Source organism: Cetorhinus maximus, chromosome 13 (genome assembly GCF_964194155.1).
Source record: "Cetorhinus maximus chromosome 13, sCetMax3.hap1.1, whole genome shotgun sequence".
Classification (NCBI taxonomy): Eukaryota; Metazoa; Chordata; class Chondrichthyes; order Lamniformes; family Cetorhinidae; genus Cetorhinus; species Cetorhinus maximus.
In genome coordinates this window covers 63754512-63777760 of record NC_135891.1, presented here as the reverse complement: position 1 = coordinate 63777760, position 23249 = coordinate 63754512, and the positions used below count along the sequence as shown (strand labels likewise).

At 42.7% G+C, this 23249-nt stretch overlaps 1 protein-coding gene across 1 annotated transcript in view; it reads right to left on the bottom strand.

Moving 5' to 3' along the window:
• Positions 1 to 23249, bottom strand: part of nelfcd (negative elongation factor complex member C/D) — a 47048-nt gene that overhangs the window by 3916 nt on the left and 19883 nt on the right. The window contains exons 6-14 of the mRNA XM_078555461.1: positions 19671 to 19823; positions 15711 to 15841; positions 12971 to 13136; positions 12189 to 12323; positions 9687 to 9826; positions 8784 to 8898; positions 7074 to 7169; positions 5816 to 5956; positions 4083 to 4212 (exon numbers count right to left, since the gene is read on the bottom strand). Coding sequence (XP_078411587.1) covers positions 4083 to 4212; positions 5816 to 5956; positions 7074 to 7169; positions 8784 to 8898; positions 9687 to 9826; positions 12189 to 12323; positions 12971 to 13136; positions 15711 to 15841; positions 19671 to 19823 — 1207 coding nt within the window. The remainder of the gene's footprint in view (positions 1 to 4082; positions 4213 to 5815; positions 5957 to 7073; positions 7170 to 8783; positions 8899 to 9686; positions 9827 to 12188; positions 12324 to 12970; positions 13137 to 15710; positions 15842 to 19670; positions 19824 to 23249) is intronic.

The following is a 23249-nucleotide window of genomic DNA, read 5'->3' as shown; positions in this document are numbered from 1 at the left end:
TTAGATGAACACTTGAAACGCCATAGCATACAAGGCTATGGGCCAAGTGCTGGAAAATGGGATTAGAGTAGATAGGGGCTTGATACCGGTGTGGACACGATGGGCCAAAGGGCCTCTTTCCGTGCTGTAAAACTCTAAAGCTATCAACGCATTCCCATCTGTCCAGCTAAGGGGAAAGAATCTGGTTAACGTTTTGAGTCCATATGACTCTTCTTCAGAGCAAAAGAGAAGTACAAACGCGATGGATTTTATACTGTTTAAGAGGGGGTGGAGCAGGTGGAGCAAGATAGAAGGTCAGGGATAGGTAGGAGCTCAGGAGAGATTGACAATGATGTCATGGACACAAGACTAATGGTAGTAGTAAAGACTAAAGAACGTGCTGTTAGTGGTATAAAGGTAAAAGCAGAATGTGGTAACAGGAGAACAAGGGTCAGTGCTCTATGAAAGCACAATGTAGAAACCAGTGACAGATGGCCCTGTTTGGGGGTGTGGGGAAAAAGGATTTAAAAAAATGAAAAAATAAAAATAAATAAATAAATGTAATCAAAATTCAAAAAACAAAAAAAAAACAAAGCAACAGGATGAAAAAAGGGGTAAAAATGGAGGAGAGTTCCTGTTCTGAAGTTGTTAACATCTGCTACAACTTTGTTAGTTTCTCCTTAGCTCCCACCTATCCCTAACCTTTTACTTTGCTCCATCTGCCCCGACCCCTCTTAAACAGTGTACAATCCATCACATTTCTACTTCTCTTTAGCTCTGAAGAGTCATGCAGACTCGGTTTATTGGTTTCTCTCTCGACAGATGCTGCCAGACCTGCTGAGTTTTGCCAGCAGTTTTTGTTTTTATTTCAGATTTCCAGCATCCACAGTATTTTGATTTCAAGAAAGAATCTGGTAATCTATTCCCAGGATCAAAGCCAATGCTGCTTTGACCCAGCCATTAGGAGGTGTGCACCCCTATTTTGACCTCACTCATAGTGTTCCCTTGGATTGATTGATTGAGGTCAGCATTTCACCAATTGGAATATCACAAGAAAGCCACACTCTAAAGCTCCATAATGTTGCTGAACTAAAGGAAAGGTATTCTGATAGCAGATCGGGGGGGGTGGGCAAACTTTTCCACCAGAGGCCCACGTGGAAATTGTTAGGGGTGGGGGAGGTGGCCATAAACACTCAAGAAATGAACAATTATCATTAAGATAAATTTTGGTACAAATAAACATAAAACCTTTAGTATTATGATAATTATACCGTGGTAATGATGCATTACATACAATAATGTATTCTCCTTTTCATTATCTCTTGGCTTAATGAACAATGCACTTGGTCACCCCTCTTTACAATGGCATCAAAGTCTTTTTCTCTCTCCACAGATGCTGCCTGAAATGCTCAATATTTCCAGCAATTTCTGTTTTTCTTTCACATTCCAACATACACAGTATTTTGCTTTTGTCTTGCCAATATAAATGTTGCTTTACTGTGATCTACAGTATGGTGTTGCAAGGAGCACCAAGGGAAAAACTGTAAAAGAAAATGTGGTGACCAAGGGGTATCTCTGAGGCAGTCAACACATCTTGTGGGGAGTAGTGTTCTGTGTCTTCTCTCTACCTCTCGTTCCTAGAGCTGGGATGTAATAACCTGTCAGCATATTTTAAAAGAGGTGCTACCAAGTGCATCTGTCATTTGTTTCACATCTGTTCCTAGTTTTCAATTTTCACAAACCCTAACCTAAAGCCACACACACTTCACTTCCTAATGCATTCATCATCCTTCTTCTAACAATCTAAACCTTAGCTGTACCTCTGGCAGGAACAGAAGATGTTTTTACAACTTTAATTTTTGGAAGTGCATAAACAACTAATCATGAAGAGGCCCATCTCAAAATGTTAAAGGAGACCTTCAATCATACATATTTTGGAACTTGCTGCGGGTAGCAGCATTTATGTTTCAACATTTCAATCCTTTCAACCCCAGCAGAAATGTAGCTTAAGTTTTTGCAAGGTCTACAAAACTACTACCCTCTGGTTCTTAGGCCAATGACTTTAGAACTGTGTTGTCTAATTACCGACCCTTCTGCCACCAGAAACAGTTTCTCCTTATTTCCCTGATCAATACCCTTCATGATTTTGAACACCTCTATTAAATCTACACTTAACTTTCTTTGTTGTAAGAACAACCCCAGCTTTGCTACTATCCCCATTCCTGGTACCATCATAAACGTGGCCATAGGAATTTATAGTGTAAAAAGCTGACTGGACAAATACACGTATGCAAGATTTTTATATAGATTATAGATATATATACTTTCCAGTAGGTGCAGGCTCTCCTTAATATATTACTATGTCAATGCAAACCTGAAGGACTGACCCTGCCTCAGAAGGTGGTGGAGACGGGGTCATTGAATATTTTTAAGGCAGAAGTAGATAGATTCTTGTTAGGCAAGAGAATCAAAGGTTATCAGGGTTAGATGGGAATGTGGAAATTGAAACACAAGTAGATCAGCCATGATCTTATTGAATGGTGGAACAGGCTCGGGGGGCCGAATGGTCTACTCTTTTCATATGTTCTTATGTTCAGATCTTGGACTGCCAATACCCATGGCAGCAGACCTCACAGCAAGAATTAGCACCTTAAATGAGGGAATGAGAAAAATGGGGAACAAAACTATATAAGAGTTGACTTACTTTTCATAAAGAGAATTAAAACCTAAGTGAAAAATAAATTGAAGTTTTGAAATTACTGTGTATATTCTTGCAAAGCCAAAATGCAACTCAAAACTGCAGTAATCTAATAAGTAATCTTGAATGCACACTTACTTTGTGTTCACTGCTTCTCCACATGCATTCACCTCCTCCAACATGCCACACACACTCCCTCAAGAAAAGCCTGCCTCCGATCACTGGCCAACTCCAATTTACCTTGAAGTCCTTCCCTTGGAATACCTGGTGCAGCCGCAGGCTGGATGTGGCCCGCAGGCCATAGTTTCCCCAGGTCTATGATAGACTATATTGCATAAGAGGCCATTCAGCCCGTTGTGCCTGTTCTCCTATCCTCATGGGCAAAATTTCACAGCATATCTGACACACAGTAATTTGAGGGGTCAGGTGGGGGGGCGCGTTATCTCTTCACCACTGCTGGAAAGTGCATGTGTGGATATTGTGCAAGGGCCAGGACTGGGGCCCAGAAAACCAGCCTGGCAACAACTCACTGTCTAGACTCATCTATGGAGCAAGGCCAGTTGTCAGTGTGAGGGGAAGTGCCCACCAGAAAGATTCAGGAAAAATAGGATCAAAATAGGCAGGCGTGGCAAAAAGTCACATTTTAACCTATTCCCTTGTTTAATAAATAAAAGCAACAAACAGCTCCACAAGAAATGTTATCAATTGCGAGAGGAGCTCAACTTAACTTGATTCAACAATACATTGAACACCAGACTTCAGGTCAGGTCTGAATGAGCAGGTGCAATGATGCTTCCGTGAACACCTATTCACAGATACTTTACTGGGGGTTAAGTACAGTGGGACGGAACTGGTATGCACCCTTATGTGAGAGAGAATTTCGAATAGTAGATCAGCTGTGTAAGAGAGTGCTTGTAATTAGTTGGCACATTTCATAACCTCAGGATAGCTAATGAACCTACCAAGTGTAGTCACTGTTGTAATACAGCAACCAAATTGCAAATAGTAAGATCCCACAAACAGCAATGTGATAATGACCAGACAAGCTGATTTTTTTTTTCTAAGTGATGTCAGTTGTGGGATTAATATTGGTCAGAACACAAGGGAGAACCCTCTTGCTCTTCTTGGAAATAGGGCCATAGAAACCTTTATGCCCACAGAGGACAAACTGCACCTCAGTTTAATGTAATATTTGAAAGACAACATTTCTGACAGTGCAGCACTCTCTCAGTACTGTACTGGAGCGTCAGCTTAGATTTCAGGATCGAGCAATAACTCACTGATGAAGCACCACATCCAAACCAGGCTTTTCTCTTTCATTGTGGATGGCCCCTTTTAGTTACTTCAGATTTGTAGCACTTGTGGTTTTTCTCTCCACCCTCATTAAAACCTGTACCCCACTTACCGATGAACTCTGCCACTGCATCACATTCCCCTTCTGTTTTAATAGTGCCAACAATGCTGTCGTTCTCCAAGATCGGAAGAAACAGGTGGACAAAGTCTGAGGTGTATGGTGGAGCAATGACATCCAGTACCTGCAAGCACATAATAGAATCGAAAAATTATGCAGCACAGAAGGTGGCATTCGCCCCATTGTACCTGTGTCAGCACTTTAGTAAAGCAATCCAATTAGTCACACATCACTGCTCTTTCCCCATAGCCCTGCAAATGTTTCCCCTCCAATTTCCTTTTGAAAATCACTTCTGAATCTACTTCCAGCATCCTTTCAGGCAGTATGTTCTGGATCACGACAATTTGTTGTGTAAAAGAAAAGTTTCCTCAAGTTGCCTCTGGTTCTTTTGCCAATCGCCTTAAACCTGTGTCCTCTGGTTACTGAGCCTCTTACCAACAGAAACAGTTTCTCCTTTTTAATCCATCAAAACTGTTCATCATCCTCTTGATCTTCTCAATCCTAAGGAGAACAACTCCAGTTTCACCAGCCTTTCCACATAACTGAAGTCCCTTATCCCTTGTAACAACGCTGGAACAGTGGGCAGAATTGCCTCCTGTGTAATATATTTTTATGTTTCTATTCTAGTAAATCTCCTCTGCTCCCTCTCCAAAGCACTGACATCTTTCCTAAAGTGTGGTACCCAGAACTGAACACAGTACTCTAACTGGGGTCTAACAAATGCTTTATAAAGACTTATTTCCTTGCTTTTATAATCTATGTCTCTATTAATAAAGCCAAGGATCCCATATGCTTTTTTTTTTTAAAGAGTTCTCTCACGTGGCCCTGCCACCTTCAAAGATTAGTGTACTTATAACCCCAGGCATCTCTAGTCCTGCACGCCCTTTAAAACTGTATCATTAAGTTCATATTGCCTCTCCTCATTCTTCCTACAAAAATATGTCACTTCATACATCATGCATTAAATTTCATCTGCCCATTTCACAGGTCTGTCTATATCCCCTTGAAGTCTGTTACTATCCTCTACATTTTTGACTTATGCATCATCTGCAAACATTGAAATTATGCTTTGTGTATCCAAGCCCAGGCTGTATATCAAAAAGTGCAGTGATCCTAATACTGACCCCTCATCATTGTACGCTTCCCTCCATTTGGAAATCAGCAATCCACCACTACTCCCTGCTCTCTGTCCCTGAGCCAATTTCATTTCCATGCTGCTGCTGCCCCTTTAATTCCCACCCTACAATGATATGGGGATGACATGGAGAAGTAAAAAAGTCCTGAATCCATGAAACAACATTTTGTATCGATTGCTGAGCTCCATTTGAGACAGACTTTCTCAGATAGTGATCAAACCTTCACAATGTTCCACCACTACAGCTGAAAGTCCAAATTTCTGTTCATTGCTGTCTGCTGTATAGTACATGCCTCTGAACATTAGGTAAACACAGGGTAAGGTCTCGCTATGACGTCCCCTAGGGCAACTCAGCTTGTGCCAACACTGGCCATCTGAGCTCATTCATAAGAATGGCCACTTGGGTGGAATGGCGAGGGGCAGGTGGTGCCCACAGGGCTGCGTCCCTGCCTGAGTCGGCATCTTTAGTACAGCAAGGGAAAACCTTCAGCTACAAATACAGCACACACTGCAAACCCAGAATCTACAGTCTGCCTGATGCACTTGTGCATTCAGCAACCAACTGCAAGAAATCAGTGCGCAAACTGTTAACCTCTGTGACGAAGTATCTGATGAGTGAGATGTCTGTGTCCAGTTTCTCCAGACACTTGCGGATGTAGCTGACCACAGGCAGGACATAGCCACGACTCAACAGGTGGACCATCCTGTCCAGCAGGGTCTTCTTCAACTCCAGCTAGCAGTAAACACAAGGAAAACATATTAAACATTGAATGAACTGCACCCCCAACACATTCTACCCATACCCGACTACCCCAATTATCAGATTAAAGTCAGAGATGTGGAAATGAGGGTCAGGAGAAAGCTGCAAGGCTCTAGGGTTGCTGCAGATGTACAGGCACCAAGAGGGTCTTCCGAACAACTGGCCTTGTGCACTGGGTTACCATGGGGTGGAGAAACTGAAATAAAGCATTAAGCAGCTCTTTCGGAAAAGGGGACAGTTGATGCCAGTATCTGGTAGTGCAAGTAGATACACGGCAAACCTTTATTGAGGATAGACAGAAAACCCAACCAGAGGGCCTCACCAGCCAATCAGCAGAGGATCCTTGAAGCTACATGGATACTTACGCTGAGTTTTTCCAGGTATTTTTGTTTTTGTTTCAGATTTCCAGCATCCGCGGTATTTTGCTTTTATCTAGATACTTACTCTAACTGTTCCCTAACTCCAAATCATTCTAGGAAAAAGGCCCAAATGTTGCTTGCTAGTGGGGAGTCTCACCTTCTCAGGATGGAAGAGAACTCCCTCAGAGAGAACTAAGGAACAGAAAGTTTCTGACCAGTAGCATTAAGGTACCTTGTCAGATACACAGTATAGTGTAACTACACAGGAATTCCATCTGTCATAATGCACATAAAGCTCTACTACCAATTACCCTCACTGTTCCAGAAAGAGTTTACCATTTACCACAAGTTACATCCTTACACCATACATGGGGTTCCTCATTTGTGTCAATTGTGCTGCATTTCCAGAAAAGTTCTTCCAATGGATTCATATCTTGTGAACACTGAACGACAACTGACTCTTAGAAGGACTCTTAACAGATGCAGAATGGAGCCTTAATCCTCTTTGCAATGACAAGGCTCAGCTAAAATCCTGCTAGAGGGATCACACAATGTTTTCCAGTCTCCACCAAAAATGGGACCTTCATCCTGTCTATATGGCTGCTCTTAAGCCACAGTCCAGTAGTTAAAAAAAAAGCAAACAAACAATTGCTTGGCACTCTTTTTTGTACGGTATTTCTGTTCCTGCTCCAAGAGCTCTCTGCCAATCCCCAAGCAACAGGAGGGATTACCTGCTCCATGACATCAAGCTGGGAGTGTTCAGTCTCAAACAGTTTTACAAGGAGCTGCAATACTTGGGGATGGAGGAGTTGGTGGCAGGTACTGATCTGGAGAAAGACACAAAAGCAAATGAAGACAATTACAATCAAAGTCCTAAATTCATTCAAAAATAAGCAATACTACAGCTCAGTTCCCCAAATGGTAAAGAGGTACAACACTGGTCAGTCCCATGTTAGCTGATCTCTGCTGGGGTAGCAGTAGGAACACTAAACTTGGTCTCAGCACGACTCAAGTGAGCCAACAAAAACGTCAGCCACGGATCCCATTCCAGTTCATTATAGTCCTCGCAGATTTGGAATATCCCTGGTAATGTTCCCTCTAAATTTTTCTCATTGTGCTTGCTCATTTGAATGCACAGTAGCTTTAAACATTTTGGGTGATATCTTAAAGGGGATAGCTTGTGAGCAACCTGCATGGTGCCTTCCAGGTTGCTGAATGGTCGTGCACACGCAGCACACAGTTCACATGGAACACTGGTTCCTGGTTTATATCACCTCCTGTCCCATCGGTTCCAGAATGTTCCTAGTTCCACCCAGCATGGATTCTATAACCCACCATGGAATCCATCCGCCAGTAACTTTACTTACACTTACAGAGTGTGCTGGGCATATACAGCTGACTGGTTTGCAATTGCTGCTGTTTATGTGAATCTTGTGCTCACTGAGGTGTGAGACATATTGCCAAATAATGGGACACTTTTCGTCCCAGGGTTCCCATTGTCAATATCAGGCATTCCTAGATTAGGTGTAGCATAAATAAAACTGCCCATGCTCCACCCCACACTAATATCACTCAGTCACAAACTCAGAAAAGCATTTCCTGTTGCTCTGGTGTAAGTTTTCAGTTTTTTACACCCTCTGTCTTGTCAGTGAGATAACCAATTTAGTGCCGAAATGTAGGGCTATTTAGCAAGTTCTCTCAAACACTGAGATTTATCTGTTTCTGATATGCTGGTTGAGAAATAAATGCAGACTAGGATAGTGGGAGAACTCCTCTGTTCATATTTGAATAGTGGTATTGGATCTTTCACAACAACCTAAAAAGACAGATGGGGCCTGAAAGAGGATTTCTACTTAGGAAGTGCTGCACTGTCAGCATTGGAGCTTGAAGCCACAACCTTATGACTCAAAGTCAACGTGCTACCACTGAGCTAAAACTGACATTATATTACAGGTAGGTAAAGTAAAGTCAGATTAATATTCAAAAGTAAATCACAGAATGGGTATTAATGAAAGATACATTTAAAATAGATATCAGAAACACCACTACTGAAATGTTTGGAACACGCTGGTGGTGCTTTTGAGAGGGTAGCTGATGATCACTTTGGGCTTTTCAGGGTTACAACAGGAAGTGTTTTCAGTCAGTGAACTCACCTGACATCCACAGATGTACTTTGTAAAAGAATAGCTATCACGAGCAGAAGCTTTGCTCACTTTTCTCATCTCCCTGAGATAGGGGCAATGAGGCTGATAATAATGAACCAACTATGGGCCCCAGCCAAGATCCGCTAACTCAACACAGAACGGGGATAGAATCTCGGATATTTAATAAAATATGTCCTTCATCACGGGGAAGGGCTCCTAACTTCTAACACAAAAAATAAACTGCGATCTAAAATTACCCTAATGATTTGGCATGGGGATTATACACAGCTCAGTTACCTCATCCAGTAGGGCCAGGTGAACAGGCGTATGGTCAGTCTGCAACTGAAAATAGCTGGGCTCTGACACAGTCCAATCAACCCATTTCAGCACTCCCATTGCTACCACTGGGAACCTGATAATCAGAAAGGAATCATCAACTAACATAATGTAAAATACAAATGCATGTCTCCCACAATTCATCATACAGAGACCAGTAGAGCACTCAGTCATCACCATTCTAACACTTTCCATTGCAACACTAAATTTCAAGCCCAGAGACTCCTGGAATTTAGCCATTTTGGTATCCATCAAGGAAGGGGTCAGTGACAGAGCTTAGAAAATTTCCAGCAATTCAGGCACCCAGTATTACCATCCAGCATGGTAACAAAAGTGCTGGATATTTACTACACTCTGCTGTAGGCTAAGTATAGGACAGGTTTAAATATAGAATAAAGCTCTACACTGTTCCATCAAATACTCCAACGTTAGGGCACTGATTCCCAGATCGATCACTAGACTCATAACAGTTCATAAATGCAAATCCTTCAGTTTTATACAGAGAGAAGGAGGAATGAGATTCAGTGTTATACAGTTATGGGGCAGCAGGGATTCAGTTTTATATAGCTGATAAAATAGGGATGCGGGCAGAGGGTTAGTATTACATAGAGATGGAGTGAGGGAAATCTGTGGTTCAGTCAGGTATAGAGAGGAGGAGGAGCGGAGGCGCAATATAATGCAGACAGATGTGGGGCAGGGGATTTAAGTTATATAATGGACAGGACGGGGTGGCAATGGTCAGAGGCTCCCATACCCTTTGGCAATCACTGAATAGACTGATAGAGTGTCTGCAGGGCCCTATACATACCCTGTGGTACTCACTGAATTCAATCAGAAGAGCGTTCTATAGCCTGTGGGACTCACCGAATACATTGATAGAGGGTCCCCAGTTCTGCAACCAGCTCTGAAGCCCCTTTGTTCTCATTGCAGCACAGGTTGTGAACCGTTTCAATGGCCTTCGATGTTGATTTCAGCTCATCTTTGTTGATGTTAAATCTTTTGTTCTGCCAAAAAAAAAGCACCTCTGGGTTAAACAGACACAAAACACTAGGACACACTTGCAGCTTGTACATTCTGCGCCCAAAATCCTTGCTAGCTTTTCAAACCTGTCAATCAGAAGTTCACTCTGTAACTGTTTTAGATTTGCGTGTTAGAAACTTAAATTTCCACTCTTAAATCACTGTCCCGGCACTGAACTGCAAAGAGCTTTCAGCCCTTCTAATTACCACCCCATCAATGTACTCTTAATCATCAGCAAAGTGCAGAAAGGATTCAGCAGTGTTGCAAGTGACACTTACACACTAATAATCTGCTCTTTGGTGCTCAGTTTGGGTTCCATCAGGACCACTCAGCTCCAGATCTCATCACAGCCTTGGTACAAACATGGACAAAAGAGCTGAATTCTAGAGCTGAGATGAGAGTGACTGCCCACAACATCAAGACAGCACTTGACCAAGAGTGGCATCAAAAAGCTCTAGCAAAACTAAAATCAATGGGAATCAGGGGAAAATATTCCCTTGGCTGTAACCATGGCCAGCACAAAGGAAAATGGTTGTAGTTGTTGAAGGCCAATCATCTTAGCACCAGCACAATGCTGCAAGAGTTCTTCAGGACAGCATCCTAGGTTCTGTTGCTTCACCAATGACTTCCCTCTATTGTAAGGTCATAAGTGGGGCCATTCACTGTTGATTGCAATGTTCACTTCCATTCACAACTCCTCAGATACTGAAGCAGTCCATGCCCGCATGCAGCAAGACCAGGTAATGTTCCAGCTTGGGCTATTAAGTGGCAAGTAACATTCGTGCTATATAAATACATACGAACACACAAATCAAATGCAGGAGTAGGCCATTCAGCCCCTTGAGCCTGCTCTGGCATTTAATAAGATCATGGCTGATCTGATTGTGGCCTCAACTCCACATACCACCTAGTCCCAATATCCTTTGACTCCATTGTTAGTCAAGAACCTATCTATCTCTGCCTTAAAAAATATTCAATGTCCCTGCCTTTACTGCTCTCTGGGGAAGAGAGCTTCAAAGACTAATGACCCTTTGAGAGAAAAAAATTATCCTCATCTCAATCTTGCATTTTTAAACAGTGACCCCCTGGTTCTAGTCTCTCCCAGAAGGGGGAACACCCTTTGTGCATTCACCTTGTCAAGTCCCCAATTGCCCGAGGATTACCATCTCCAACAAAAGTGAGTCGAGAAAGCTCCCCCCGACATCCAAAAGCATTGCCTTCGCCTCTGAACCAGGTAGTTTACTATCTGAAGTGAAAGTCAGCAGCTCTGACAATGCAGCACTCCTTCAATTCTACACTGGAACGCTAGTCAAGGCTACGTGCTCAAGACCAGGAGTGGGGCTTGAACCCATGATCTCTAACTCCAAAGCGGGAATGTTCCAAACTGACACTTGAAACGTCATCACGTTTGGTCAGTATGATTTACTTTCTCTTTCTCTTTTTCTTACATAAATTAGATGATCTCCCAAGGATTTGGGAATGGGTAGTCTGGAACACCATGGTGATGTGTAGCTCCTACCACATTCTTCATGCTGTTTGTAAGTTACTCACAAGTCACTTAGAATTCAGTAAATAGCTTGCAAAGATTTTACTCCAGGTCAATGACTGGATGCCTTTTTTAAAAATTGCTTTGCATCAGCGTTAAATATGATATCTGGGTTATGATAGGGGGTACTAGACACAATACCTAAATATATAAAATGCAGGTAATTCTGCAGTTGATTGCAGATTGCCCTAGACAACCTCCTAGGATGTTCTTTTCCTGCTGATCCTATGTTCTACTACAGCATCATCAGTCTTAGCAGAGACTGGCTACATCCCTAAAACAAAAACCTTTATTCATGTGTTTTCCCTCTTTTGGTCACTTCTTTTTGAGTACAAGAGATGAGGTAAATTGGGATTGGCAATGCCAATTTCAACAGCTTGTAGACTGGAGGAGGAAGACAGGTCAGGAGTTTGCCAGTTTTAAAATCCCGAAATGGAATGGGATTGAGTATGAGACCATGCAATCAGCTATCATTTCAACACAGTGGGGAACGTGTGGAACCAAGTACAGAAGGAACCAGGCAGGAAAATTCAAAGGACCATAATCCCTTTTAATAGAACCAATAAAATGGGAAGAGATGATAAAGGTTGTGATGGAAGGAGAGGATAATAACCAATCACCAGCTTTTCCTTCCACCTTGTTCTAGAGTTAGAAGAGAGATGTTCAAAGAATAGTCTGTGCACTACTATGTGAGCACTGTGTGTGCTGAGTTACAGTCTGTTACATGAATGTAGTGTGTATTAAAGACCATCAATTCCACTGATGTTACTCGCAAGTCATTTGCGAAATGCAGAGCTGACCTTTTTCCATGACTCCACCACGCTGGCTGCATAGGCCAGAATGTAGATGTACTTGTGTTTATGCTCAGGATTGATTTTAGAGCCTGGCTTGAAGAGAGATTGCATAAAAAGATCGAGGAAGGCAGGGACTCTGATCTGAAAAGAGACACAAAGGGTCACAGTTAGATTTAGACACACCAGTACAAATTTAGAATATGCTTTACAGGGAGTAGATCAATAATCTGAGGGAATAGAAAATAGGAGGAATATCAGCCTCTATTTGTGACATCGATTTTCAAACTGGGCCGGAGGGACTTGTGCGCGCAAAGTGCAAGCCAATTTCTATTTAAGGATAACTATCCTGATGGCACCCAGTGTGGTATTTAGCCATGTTTTCCAAGTTTCCAGCTTTAGTTTATGTTGAGTTAAAGGATCTCAATAAATGAAACATAATCGGTCACTTGGGATAAGAAGACTTTAAATAAAACACAATAACCAGGTTTCTTGGTCCTGTATAGGATTCAGTAACTCCTGCTTGAAATTGCACAGTACAGAGGTTAGCCATGGTTAGCCTTGGACAGTACAGAGGTTAGCCATGATTCTCCACACAGTCGAATAGCTTGCTCTCACTCACTATACAGGATTGCTTGGAATGCAAGCTCCTGGAGACACTGCCAACAATCATACTTGACCTCAAGTCAGGACATGAGTAGAGATAATTGGGAAATTAAAGGTGAGTAATTTTATTTTAGAGAGAATGGCTTCTTGTCTCAGTGATACAAGTGACTGAGTGCTATTCTTACCAGTTCCACAGGAGGTGGATCCATACTCGTGAACATCTTATATAACACAGTGATGTCGGCTGGATTCAGAGCTCCCTTGGAGAGCATGGCACCCAGTGCCTGACAAGCTCGAGGGTAGGATGCAGCTGTGCCCAGGGCTAGGGTGATCTGGCTTGCGTCATGGCCTCTGAGGGAAGGTAGTACAAAGATAATTATTTTTCCTGATGACACAAAAGAAAGATTGTGAAAAGGGTTGGGAATCTGTGTTTGAAGTTACTGAGCAGCTAGTTAATCATCATAAAAGAGAAACATAAAGGTTTGGGAAGTGGGAGGCACTACTGTGCTGGGTCTGCTGATCTCGTTTTCAGTGGTAGAATGGGCCTCATCATCCCAGGGTTACTGAGGTAAAAGTCAGCCAGCATTTGTGTTTCTAAGCATCAGCCGTGACTCACTCGCCTCAGTCAGGTGATTGTGGGTTTAAGTCCTACTCCAGGACTTGAGGCCAAAAATCAATGCAGACACTCCAGTGCAGTACTGAGGGAGTGCTACACTGTTGGAGATTGCAACTTTCAGCTGAAGGCTAAACTCGGGCCTCATCTGTCCTCTCAGGCAGACATAAAAGATCCAATGACACTACTTCAAAGAAAAGTGGGCAAATTATCCATGCTGTCCTGGTCAATATTTATCCCTCAACTGACAATACAAAATCAGATTATATGCTCATTATCACACTTCTGTTTGTGGGAGCTTGTTGTGCACATATTGGCTGCCACATTTCCTACATTACAACATTGACTGCAATCTGAAGCACCAACGGGCAGGGCCGTTTGGGGGCACTGCAGCATTGGGGAAGGGAAAATAAACAGCCACGTTCCCTATTCTTTATCACTATTCAGCAATCTCCAATGGCTGAAAGATAAGAAGGAAAGCAGGGAATTACAGATCAGCTACCAAAACATCTGTTGTCAGGAAATTACTGGAGTCTATAATTAAGCGTAGAATGACTGAACACCTTGGAAATTTTCAGCTGATCAAAGAAAACCAGCGTGGATTTGTAGCTTTGCTTCAATGAAGCTAATTGAATTTTGAAGAGGTGACTAAAGTAGTCGACATAGTCCATGGATGTAATTTTATGGACTTCCAGAAGGCATTTGATAATGTGCTTCATAAAAGACAGTTAGTTGAAGTTAAAGCTCCTGGAAGTAAAGGCAAATTATTGACCTGATTGGAAAATTGTAGGGTGGTGGGAGACAGAGAACAGGGATAATGGGCAGGTACTTTAATTGGCAGGATGTGATGAGCAGCAAACAAGGATCTGTGCTGAGGCCTCAACTATTCACCATACTTATTTATAATTTGGATGACAGGATAGAAAACCACAGATCATACTTTGTTGTTGACACCACGATAACCAAATTTTACGATGAAAGCTAAAATTACAAAGCGATATTGATAGATTAAGTGAATGGGCAAAACTGTGGCAAACGGATTTCAAAGTAGGTAAATATGAGGCCATCCGCTTTGGATCTGAGAAGGATACAAACAGTGTACTTTCTAAATGGTGAAATGCTGCAGAAACTGTAGAGGTCCAAAGAGGTGTGGGTGTCCAGGTACATAGGTTATGAAAATGTCATGACCAAGTACAGAGGATAATCAAAAAGGCTAATGGAATGCTGGCCTTTACATCTAGAGGACTGGAATACAAGAGGGTAGAAGTCATGCTTCAGATATACAAAACCCTGATTGAACTACATCCTACAATTCTTGGTGTCAATAGCAAATTTTGAACTATTGTTTTCTATCCCATCATCTAAGTCATAAATAAATATGGTGAATGGTTGAGGCCTTAACACCGATCTTTGCAGGATGCTGCTAGTCACATCCTGTCAGTTAGAGTACTGAGAATAGCTCCGCTCCATAGGAAGAATATAATGACTTTGGAGAGAGCGCACAGTAGATTGACCGGAATGATACCTGGACTCCGTAGGTTAAGCTATGGGGAACAAAAGCAAAATACTGCAGATGCTGGGAATCTGAAAATGCTGGAAATACTTAGCAGTTCAGGCAGCATCTGTGCGATAAAAGGTCATCGAACTGAAACTTTAGCTCTGTTTCTCTTTCCACAAATGCTGCTGGGCCAGTTAAGTATTTCCAACATTTTCTGTTTTTATTACTCAAACCAGGTTCATGTTTCCAAGAATTTAGAAGGATGATTTGATTGAAGTTTTCAAGGTATCAAAGCAGATTAGACAGAGTCTTGGACTTCAGGACTGAAATTAGGAAACACTTCCACACACAAGGGGTGATAGAAGTTTGAAACTCTCTTCTGAAAATCTCAATTGATGCTAGGTCAATTGTTGATTTTAAATCAGACTTTGATAGATTTTTGTAAACCAAAGTTATTAGGGGATATGAGGCAACGGTTGGCATATGAAGTTAGTGCTTAGATCAACCATGATCTCACTAAGAGGGGAATAGGCTCGAGGTGCTAAATGGCCTTTCGCTGTTCTTATCACCTATTTCCCTATGACAGCATTACTATGGGGATGTCGAGCGAGAGTCGGGCTCACTGTCCATGATCACATATGAGCAATAGCTATATGGATGAAGTAATGGAAGATTACCTGCGCCCATGGAACTCTACCCTCAGCACTTTAAGAAAATGGGGAGAAAATTAGTGAGGAAAGAGTTTTCAGTGTGTACTTGAAAAAAAAAGGTCTTTAAAATTTCCCAAAGACTCAAGGATTTCTTATGTACTTACTTCTCGTGCGCATATCTCTGAACTTCCTGCGCAATTCTTCGGACAGCTGCCCCACCCTGTTCCTCCTGGGCTAAGACAGACATTATGGACTGCGCATACAAGTACGTATGCTCCCCATGACAGACCATTTTCTGTGGAAATTAGAAAGCACAGTGTTATTGAATACAGACACAATACAGTAGAGATGCAGCTACAGACATTTAGGTAGAGATTTCATAATACTCAGCAAAGTTACAGCCCAATGAGAAAGAAAGACTCTCGGGGAAGGGTGCACCATCCATGGCTAACTAAGGAAGTTAAAGAAAGTATCAAATTGAAGGAAAAAGAGTAAAATTTTGCAAAAATTAATGGTCAGTCAGAAGATTGGTCAAAATTTTAAAAACAGCATAGAATGACTAAAGAAAAGGAAGAAATTAGAGAATAAGAGAAAGCTAGAAATGTAAAAACAGGAAAAAGAAGTCTGTCTTCACTGTAGAAGACACAAATAACACCCCAGAAATACTTGTAAATCAAGAAGTGAGAAAGGGAGGGAGGAACTTAAAACAATTACAATCGCCAGGGAAAGGATACTGAAAAAAATCATTATAACTATAGGTTAACAAGTCCCCAGAACTGGGGCAGAAATCTGCGCTGAGTGGGTGGGCGCCCAACCCACTCGAGCGTAAAATGGCACACGATGACATCGGGCGAGCATCCCAATGTCATCGCGCACTCGCACGATAGTTTGGTCTGCAGCACGCCTGCCGACAATTAACAGGCCTATTAAGGCCATTAAAGTTCCAATTATATGAAATTTTTTGCTGCCCATCCAACCTTACAGTTGGCGGGCAGGCGAAAAGACCCAGTGGCCTTTGGAATTTTTAGGAAACCTCATCCATGGGTGGGATGAGGTTTCCAACAGCAATTAAAAATTTACTAAAAATTCATTCATAACATGTCCCTGCTCATGTGACAGAGTTACATGAGAGGACATGTTTTTAACATTGCTAACTTTTTTATTTTTAATGTTATAAATCTTCAGCTCCCGGAGGCAGCTGTGTGCCTTAGGGAGCTTTCATTGCGCGCACTTGCGAGCTTCCACCCTCGCCCTCCTCCCGCCCCCACCCCGGCAGTGCTGCTGCGCGCATTTTACACTGGCTGGCCGTTAATTGGCCAGCCAGCGTGAAATCAATATCGGGGCCTGATCGTGGGCGATTGTCGGCTTCACGACCACTCCCGGGTCCTCCACGCCCGCCCAACAAGGTAAAAATCCTGGCCCTGATGAACTTCATCCTTGGGTCTTAAAAGAAGTGGCTGCTGAGATAGTAGATAAATTGGTTGTAATTTTCCAAAATTCCCTAGGTTCTGGAAAGATCCTATCAGATTGGAAAATAGCAAACGTGACTCCTGTACAAGAAAGGAGGGAGACAGAAAGCAGGAAACTACTAGCCAGTTAGCCTAACATCTGTTATACAGAAAATGCTAGAATCTGTTATTAAGGAGGTTATAGCAGAACACTTAGTGAATCTTCATGTAATCAGGCAGAGTCAACATGGTTTTGTTCAAAGGACATTGTGCTTGACTAATTTATTAGAGTTCTTTGAGGAAATAACAAGTCATGTGGATAAAGGGGAATTGGTAGATGTGGTACACTGATTTTTTAAAAGGGATTTGATAAGGTGCCACGTCAAAGGTTACTACGCAAAATAAGAGTGCAAGGTGTAGGGGGTAACAGATTAGCATGGGTAGAGGATTGGTTAGCGAACAGGAAGCAGAAAGTAGGGATAAATGGGGCATTTTTGGGTTGGCAAGCTGCAACTAGTGAAATGCCGCAGGCATCAGTGCTGGGGCCTCAACTATTTACAATCTATATCAATGACTTGGGCAAAGGAACTAAATTAATGGCTGCTAAATTTGCTGATGATACAAAGATAAGTAGGAGAGTAAGTTGAGAAGAGGACATAAGGAATCCACAAAGGGATATAGATAGGTTAAGGGAGTGGGCAAAAATTTGGCAGATGGAGTATAATGTGGGAAAATGTGAACTTGTCCACCTTGGCAGGAAGGATATATTATTTAAAAGGAGAAGGACTGCAGAATGCTGTGGTAGAGGGATCTGAGAGTCCAGGTGCATGAAACACAAAAAGTATGCAGACACAGCAGTGATTATGAAGGCAAATAGAATGCTGGTGGTAATTGCAAGGGAAATGGAACATAAAAGTAGGGAAAAAAGCCAAAAACTGCAGATGCTGGAAATCCAAAACAAAAATAAAAATACCTGGAAAAACTCAGCAGGTCTGACAGCATCTGCGGAGAGGAACACAGTTAATGTTTCGAGTCCGTTTGACTCTTCAACAGAACTAAGGAAAAATAGAAAAGAGGCGAAATATAAGCTGGTTTAAGTGGGGGTGGGACAGGTAGAGCTGGATAGAGGGCCAGTGATAGGTGGAGATAGCCAAAGTTTTGCTACAGTTGTATAGGGCTTTGATGTGACCACGTCTGGAGTACTTGTACAGTTTTGGTCTCCTTACTTAAAAAAGCATATAATTTCATTAGAAGCAGTTCAGGGAAGGTTCGCTCAACTGATTCCTGTGATAAAGGGGTTATCTTATGAGGAAAAGTTGCACAGGCTGGGCCTGTATCCATTGGAGTTTAGAAAAATGTGAGGTGATCTTATTGAAACATATGAGATTCTGAAGGGGCTCGACAGGGTGATTGCTGAAAGGATGTTTCCCCCTATGGGAGAGGCTAGAACTGGGCAATACATTTTAAAAATAAGGGATCTCCCATTTAAGAGAGAGGTCAGGAGAAATTTTTTCCCTTGGAGGGTCGTTAAATCTGTGGAATTCTCTTCCCCACAGAGCAGTGCAGGCAGCGTCATTGAGTATTTTTCAGGCCGAGTTATATAGATTCATGATTGACAAGGTAGTCAAAGGTTATAGGAGGTGGACAGGAAAGTCGATTTGAAAGAAGACGCCACAATCAGATCAGCCATGATCTTATCAAATTGCAGAGCTGGCTTGAGGGGCCAAATGGCCTACTCCTGCTCCTATTTCATACGTTCATATACCCCTTAAACAAGAGAGTAAGTGTTCAAAGATTATTTTGAAAAAGCAGTATAAGCAAGGACAAAGCATCCCTGGAAAATATACCCTCAGTACAATAGAGAAAGGACAATCTGCCCTCAGGGCAATCCAGATAGTTCAATCCTCCCACACGACAACAGGGGCAGGACAATCCCCCTCAGGGCAGTAGAGGCAGGACAATCCCCCTCAGAGCAATACAGACAGGATAATCGCCTCTCAGTGCAATACAGACAGGACAATCGCCTCTCAGTGCAATACAGACAGGATAATAACCCCCTCAGGACAAAAGAGACAGGACAATTCTGCTCAGAGCAATACAGATGGGACAATTCCCCTCAGAACAATACATACAAGACAAACCCCATTCAGGGCAACACAGTCAGGACAATCCCCCTCAGGACAATAAAGGGAGGATAATCTTCCCTCAGTACAATATAATCTCAGCTAATCTAAATCAAGAAACTAGTAGAGATGCTACAATTGGTCCCTCTGTCCTGGGTTAGGGAATCAATCAGGATCTCGACTCTGATCACTATCTGAGGCTCCAAACGGAGAAAACATGCTCATGGCTTTGGATAAGGACAGGAATGGGCTTAGCTGTGCTGCCCTCCAGGTGAACAATCTGCTTATAGTAACAATCTGAGCTCACACATGAAGAATAGTTGTTTGTGCAAGGTGCTGAGGGTCACCAGGTACCTGAGCAAGAGTTAACACCATCAGGATCAGGAGAGTGGAAATGTGGAGAAAGAAAGAAAAACAAGAAACGGACCTGTTGGTGAATTTTCCTCTTTAGAAAGGGAGCTCTTTGTCATTGCACCAACTGCCCACGAACACAGCCATAAACAACACCAATTAACTCCCATGTGTCACCTACACCTGACCAGGGGACACTCACTGCAAACTCAGGCAAGTTTTTCTCCAGATGTTCTTCACCTCCATCAACGAGCGTGGCAAGCGAGGTGCGGAGAACGCGGGAAAAGACCTCCAACTGCTGACAGGCCGTTGACACACTGGTTATTTCACCCTGGTATCCAGCATCTGAGATTAGCTGTAGTGAGACAAAGAGACAGCAGAGAAGGACATGAGGCACCATTCGAAGAACCCAAAGACAGTCGGCCCTCCCACTTTAATCTGGGAAGACCTGGCAACTATTTGCTAGCTACAGCAGTAATATTTTCAGTCTGTGCCACTCCTGCAATCCCAGGGCTGGCTATCATGAAGCTTTAACACCTTTCCACTCTCAACCTCCTCTGCCAAAGGTGCTGACTTTTGCTGGGCTACAGTTCCACAAATGCCACTGTTTCCCTTTCAAGTAGTCGCTCTTCATATGTCTAACTAGACAGCGAGTATCAACTGGCTCTCTGACTATAGGGGCATTAGTGCTGAGTCCAATTGTGTCTTCACTTGACAATTACTCATTAGCAGGAGGGATTAGTGGATAGTGGGAATCTGGAAGGTTTATTTCTCCATTCCAAATGCATGGGTGCTGAGGCAAACTGCAAGTGTTCCTGCAATAGCCCAACATAGATTGGCCAAATTAGCAAAGATCGAGGATTGAACCTCAGCAAATAGCTGTACATATATAATGGTGCATTTACCAACTGAGCCACTTAGGGGTTCTTGGCCTTCCATTTTAAGACCTGAACTTTAATTCTGCAGTCAAAATAGTTAAACGCTTCCATCAGAAACAGTCCCAGGCGTAATACTTTTGGCACATCTTCCACGCACAAAGGCATCTATAACTCAGTACTAATTACTTCTCCAGTTCAGGACAGTTTGTATATTAACTGGAAATGCTACAATGGTCATCTGAGCATGGGGCTAAGCCACATTGATGGGACGGTATAGAGGGAGATAAAAACAAAAAACTACTGCGGATGCTGGAAATCCAAAACAAAAACAGAATTACCTGGAAAAACTCAGCAGGTCTGGCAGCATCGGCGGAGAAGAAAAGAGTTGACGTTTTGAGTCCTCATGACCCTTCAGCAGAACTGAGTATAGTTAGGAGAGGGGTGAAATCCGTATCCAACCTGCATTGTACCTGCCCTGGGAGTGTTTGATACAGGTCAGTGCCTGAAGGAGTTCCATTTCCCAGCATTAATAGCCCACTTCTTGACAAGCAGATAATTTAGTAAAATTAAAGAAAAACATCATAAGAAAAGGACATTGTGCTCATCCTCCTGGCCATCCCAATTGCACTCTGAACAGCCTCAAATTCTTTGACTCTTATCAGCTAGAGTTTTCCAAACTTTTACAACTGATTATAAACTCGCCCCCTTATCGCACTGTCCTGATTTCTTACCCTGGATTCACTTTATCAGTACCAATTACTTAATATACACTGATGAGGATTCCTTTGCCTATAACTGCAAAGGCACAAGGCGGACTCTCAGCACCGCATAAGGTGTTAAGCCAAGGCCCTGTCAGTGGAAATAAAACAGCACTACTGTGAAGAAATGTAGGTGAGCTTTCCTGGTTCCCTGACCAATATTTATCACTCAACCAACATCACTAAAATAAAGCAGATTGCAGGATCTTGCTGTGAGTAAATTGGCTGTTCTATTTCCGACATTACAATAGTGACTACACTTCAAATGTACTTCAAACTGTAAAGCTCTTTAACGTGTCCTAAGATCATGAAAGGCACTAGTATGAATCACAGAATCTTTACAGCACAGAAGGAGGCCATTTGGCCCATCGAGTCTGCACTGGCTCATTGAAAGAGCAATCTACCTAATCCCACTCCCCTGCCTTATTCCCATAACCTTGCACATTCGTTCTTTTCAGGTAGCAATCCAGTTCCCTTCTGAAAACCTCGATCGAACCTGCCTCCACCCCATCAGGAAGTTCGTTCCAGAGTCCAACCACCCTCTGGGCGAAAACATTTTTCCTCACATCACTTTTACTCCTTTTGCCCATTATTTTGAATCTATGCCCTCTAGTTCTTGATGTACTCTTGAGAGGGAATAGTTTCTCGCTATTTACCCTGTCCATACCCCTCAGGATCCTGAATACTTCTATCAAGTCTCTGTTATAGCAATAATATCATAGCTCCATTTGTCAACCTGTACCTATAGTTCAGCAATCTAATTAGCCACACTCCGTGCATTCACATACATGCACATTAATCTTGATTTAGGTTTTTTAACTTTCCCCCTTGCTCGGACCCCATCTAATGACTTACTATAGCCTACTCTAGTTCTATAAAACTCTCCAAGTGTTCTATTTACCTTGATATTACTCTCTGATATATCCTCCTTATCAATCAACACTTATCTACTTCCTACTGCCAGTTTTTCTCCTCTCCTCTCTGAATTTCCCCTCAGGTTCCCATTCCCCTGACAACCTAATTTAAACCCTCCTCAACAGCACTAGCAAAGCTCCCTGCGAGGACATTAGTCCCAGTCCTGTTAAGGTGTAAACCGTCCTTCTTTTACCGGTCCCACCTGCCCCAGAACCAGTTCCAATGCCTCAGAAATCTAAAGCCCTCCCTCTTACTCCATTTCTCCAGCCACGTATTGAACTGTTCAATCTTCCTATTCTTATGCTCACTAGCACGTAGCACTGGGAGTAATCCTGAGATTACTATTCTTGAGTCCTGCTTTTCAATTTCCTTCCTAACGCCCTAAAATCTGCTTTCAGGACCTCTTCCTTTTTCCTGCCTATGTCACTGGTCCCAATGTAGACCATGACCTCTGGCTGCTCGCCCTCCCCCCAAAAAATGTCCTGCAGCCGCTCTGTGACATCCTTGACCCTGGCACCAGGGAAGCAACATACCAGCCTGGAGTCATCTCTACGGCTGCAGAGATGCCTGTCTGCTCCTCTAACTACAGAATCCCCTACCACTATAGCACTTCCACACTTCCTCCTCCCCTCCTTTGCAGCTGAACCACCCATGAACTTGGCTCTTGCTACCGTTCTCTGAGGAACCATCTCACTCACTGGCATCCAAAATGGGAATGCAGATCTTTCTTTGTTGCTCTTGCAGCTGTATCACCCTGGCTGATCAGCATAATTTCTTTAAATTTATTTTGAGATTTTTTTTCCCTGTTAGTTTAACTTTAGTTTTAAACTATCCCAGTTTTAGTTACTAATCTATTTGATATTAGGCCCGCACCAGTTACAGGCATTTCAACCCCACATACAAAAGGCCCTGCTGGTAGGAATGGCACCCCTCCATTCCTAAGAGATGGAGGGCAAGAAGAAGCTCCAGAGGAATCATCAGAGTGATGCCTGCCTGTTATGGAGGTGGGCAACATAGACCCATCAGTAACAAGGTAGGGTGGTCCACAGAACCTGTCAGAGCTTTCAGGGAATAATGCAGAAGGTTGGACAAGGGAAACCATCCTTCCTGTCGGGATTGAGCTTACAAGGTGTCATATCACTAAAAAAAGGAGGCTTCAAAAGGTTGGAAGTCATTTGATATACACACAGAGATAGCCGCACTTGCAACCTGGGTGTCAGCACATACCAA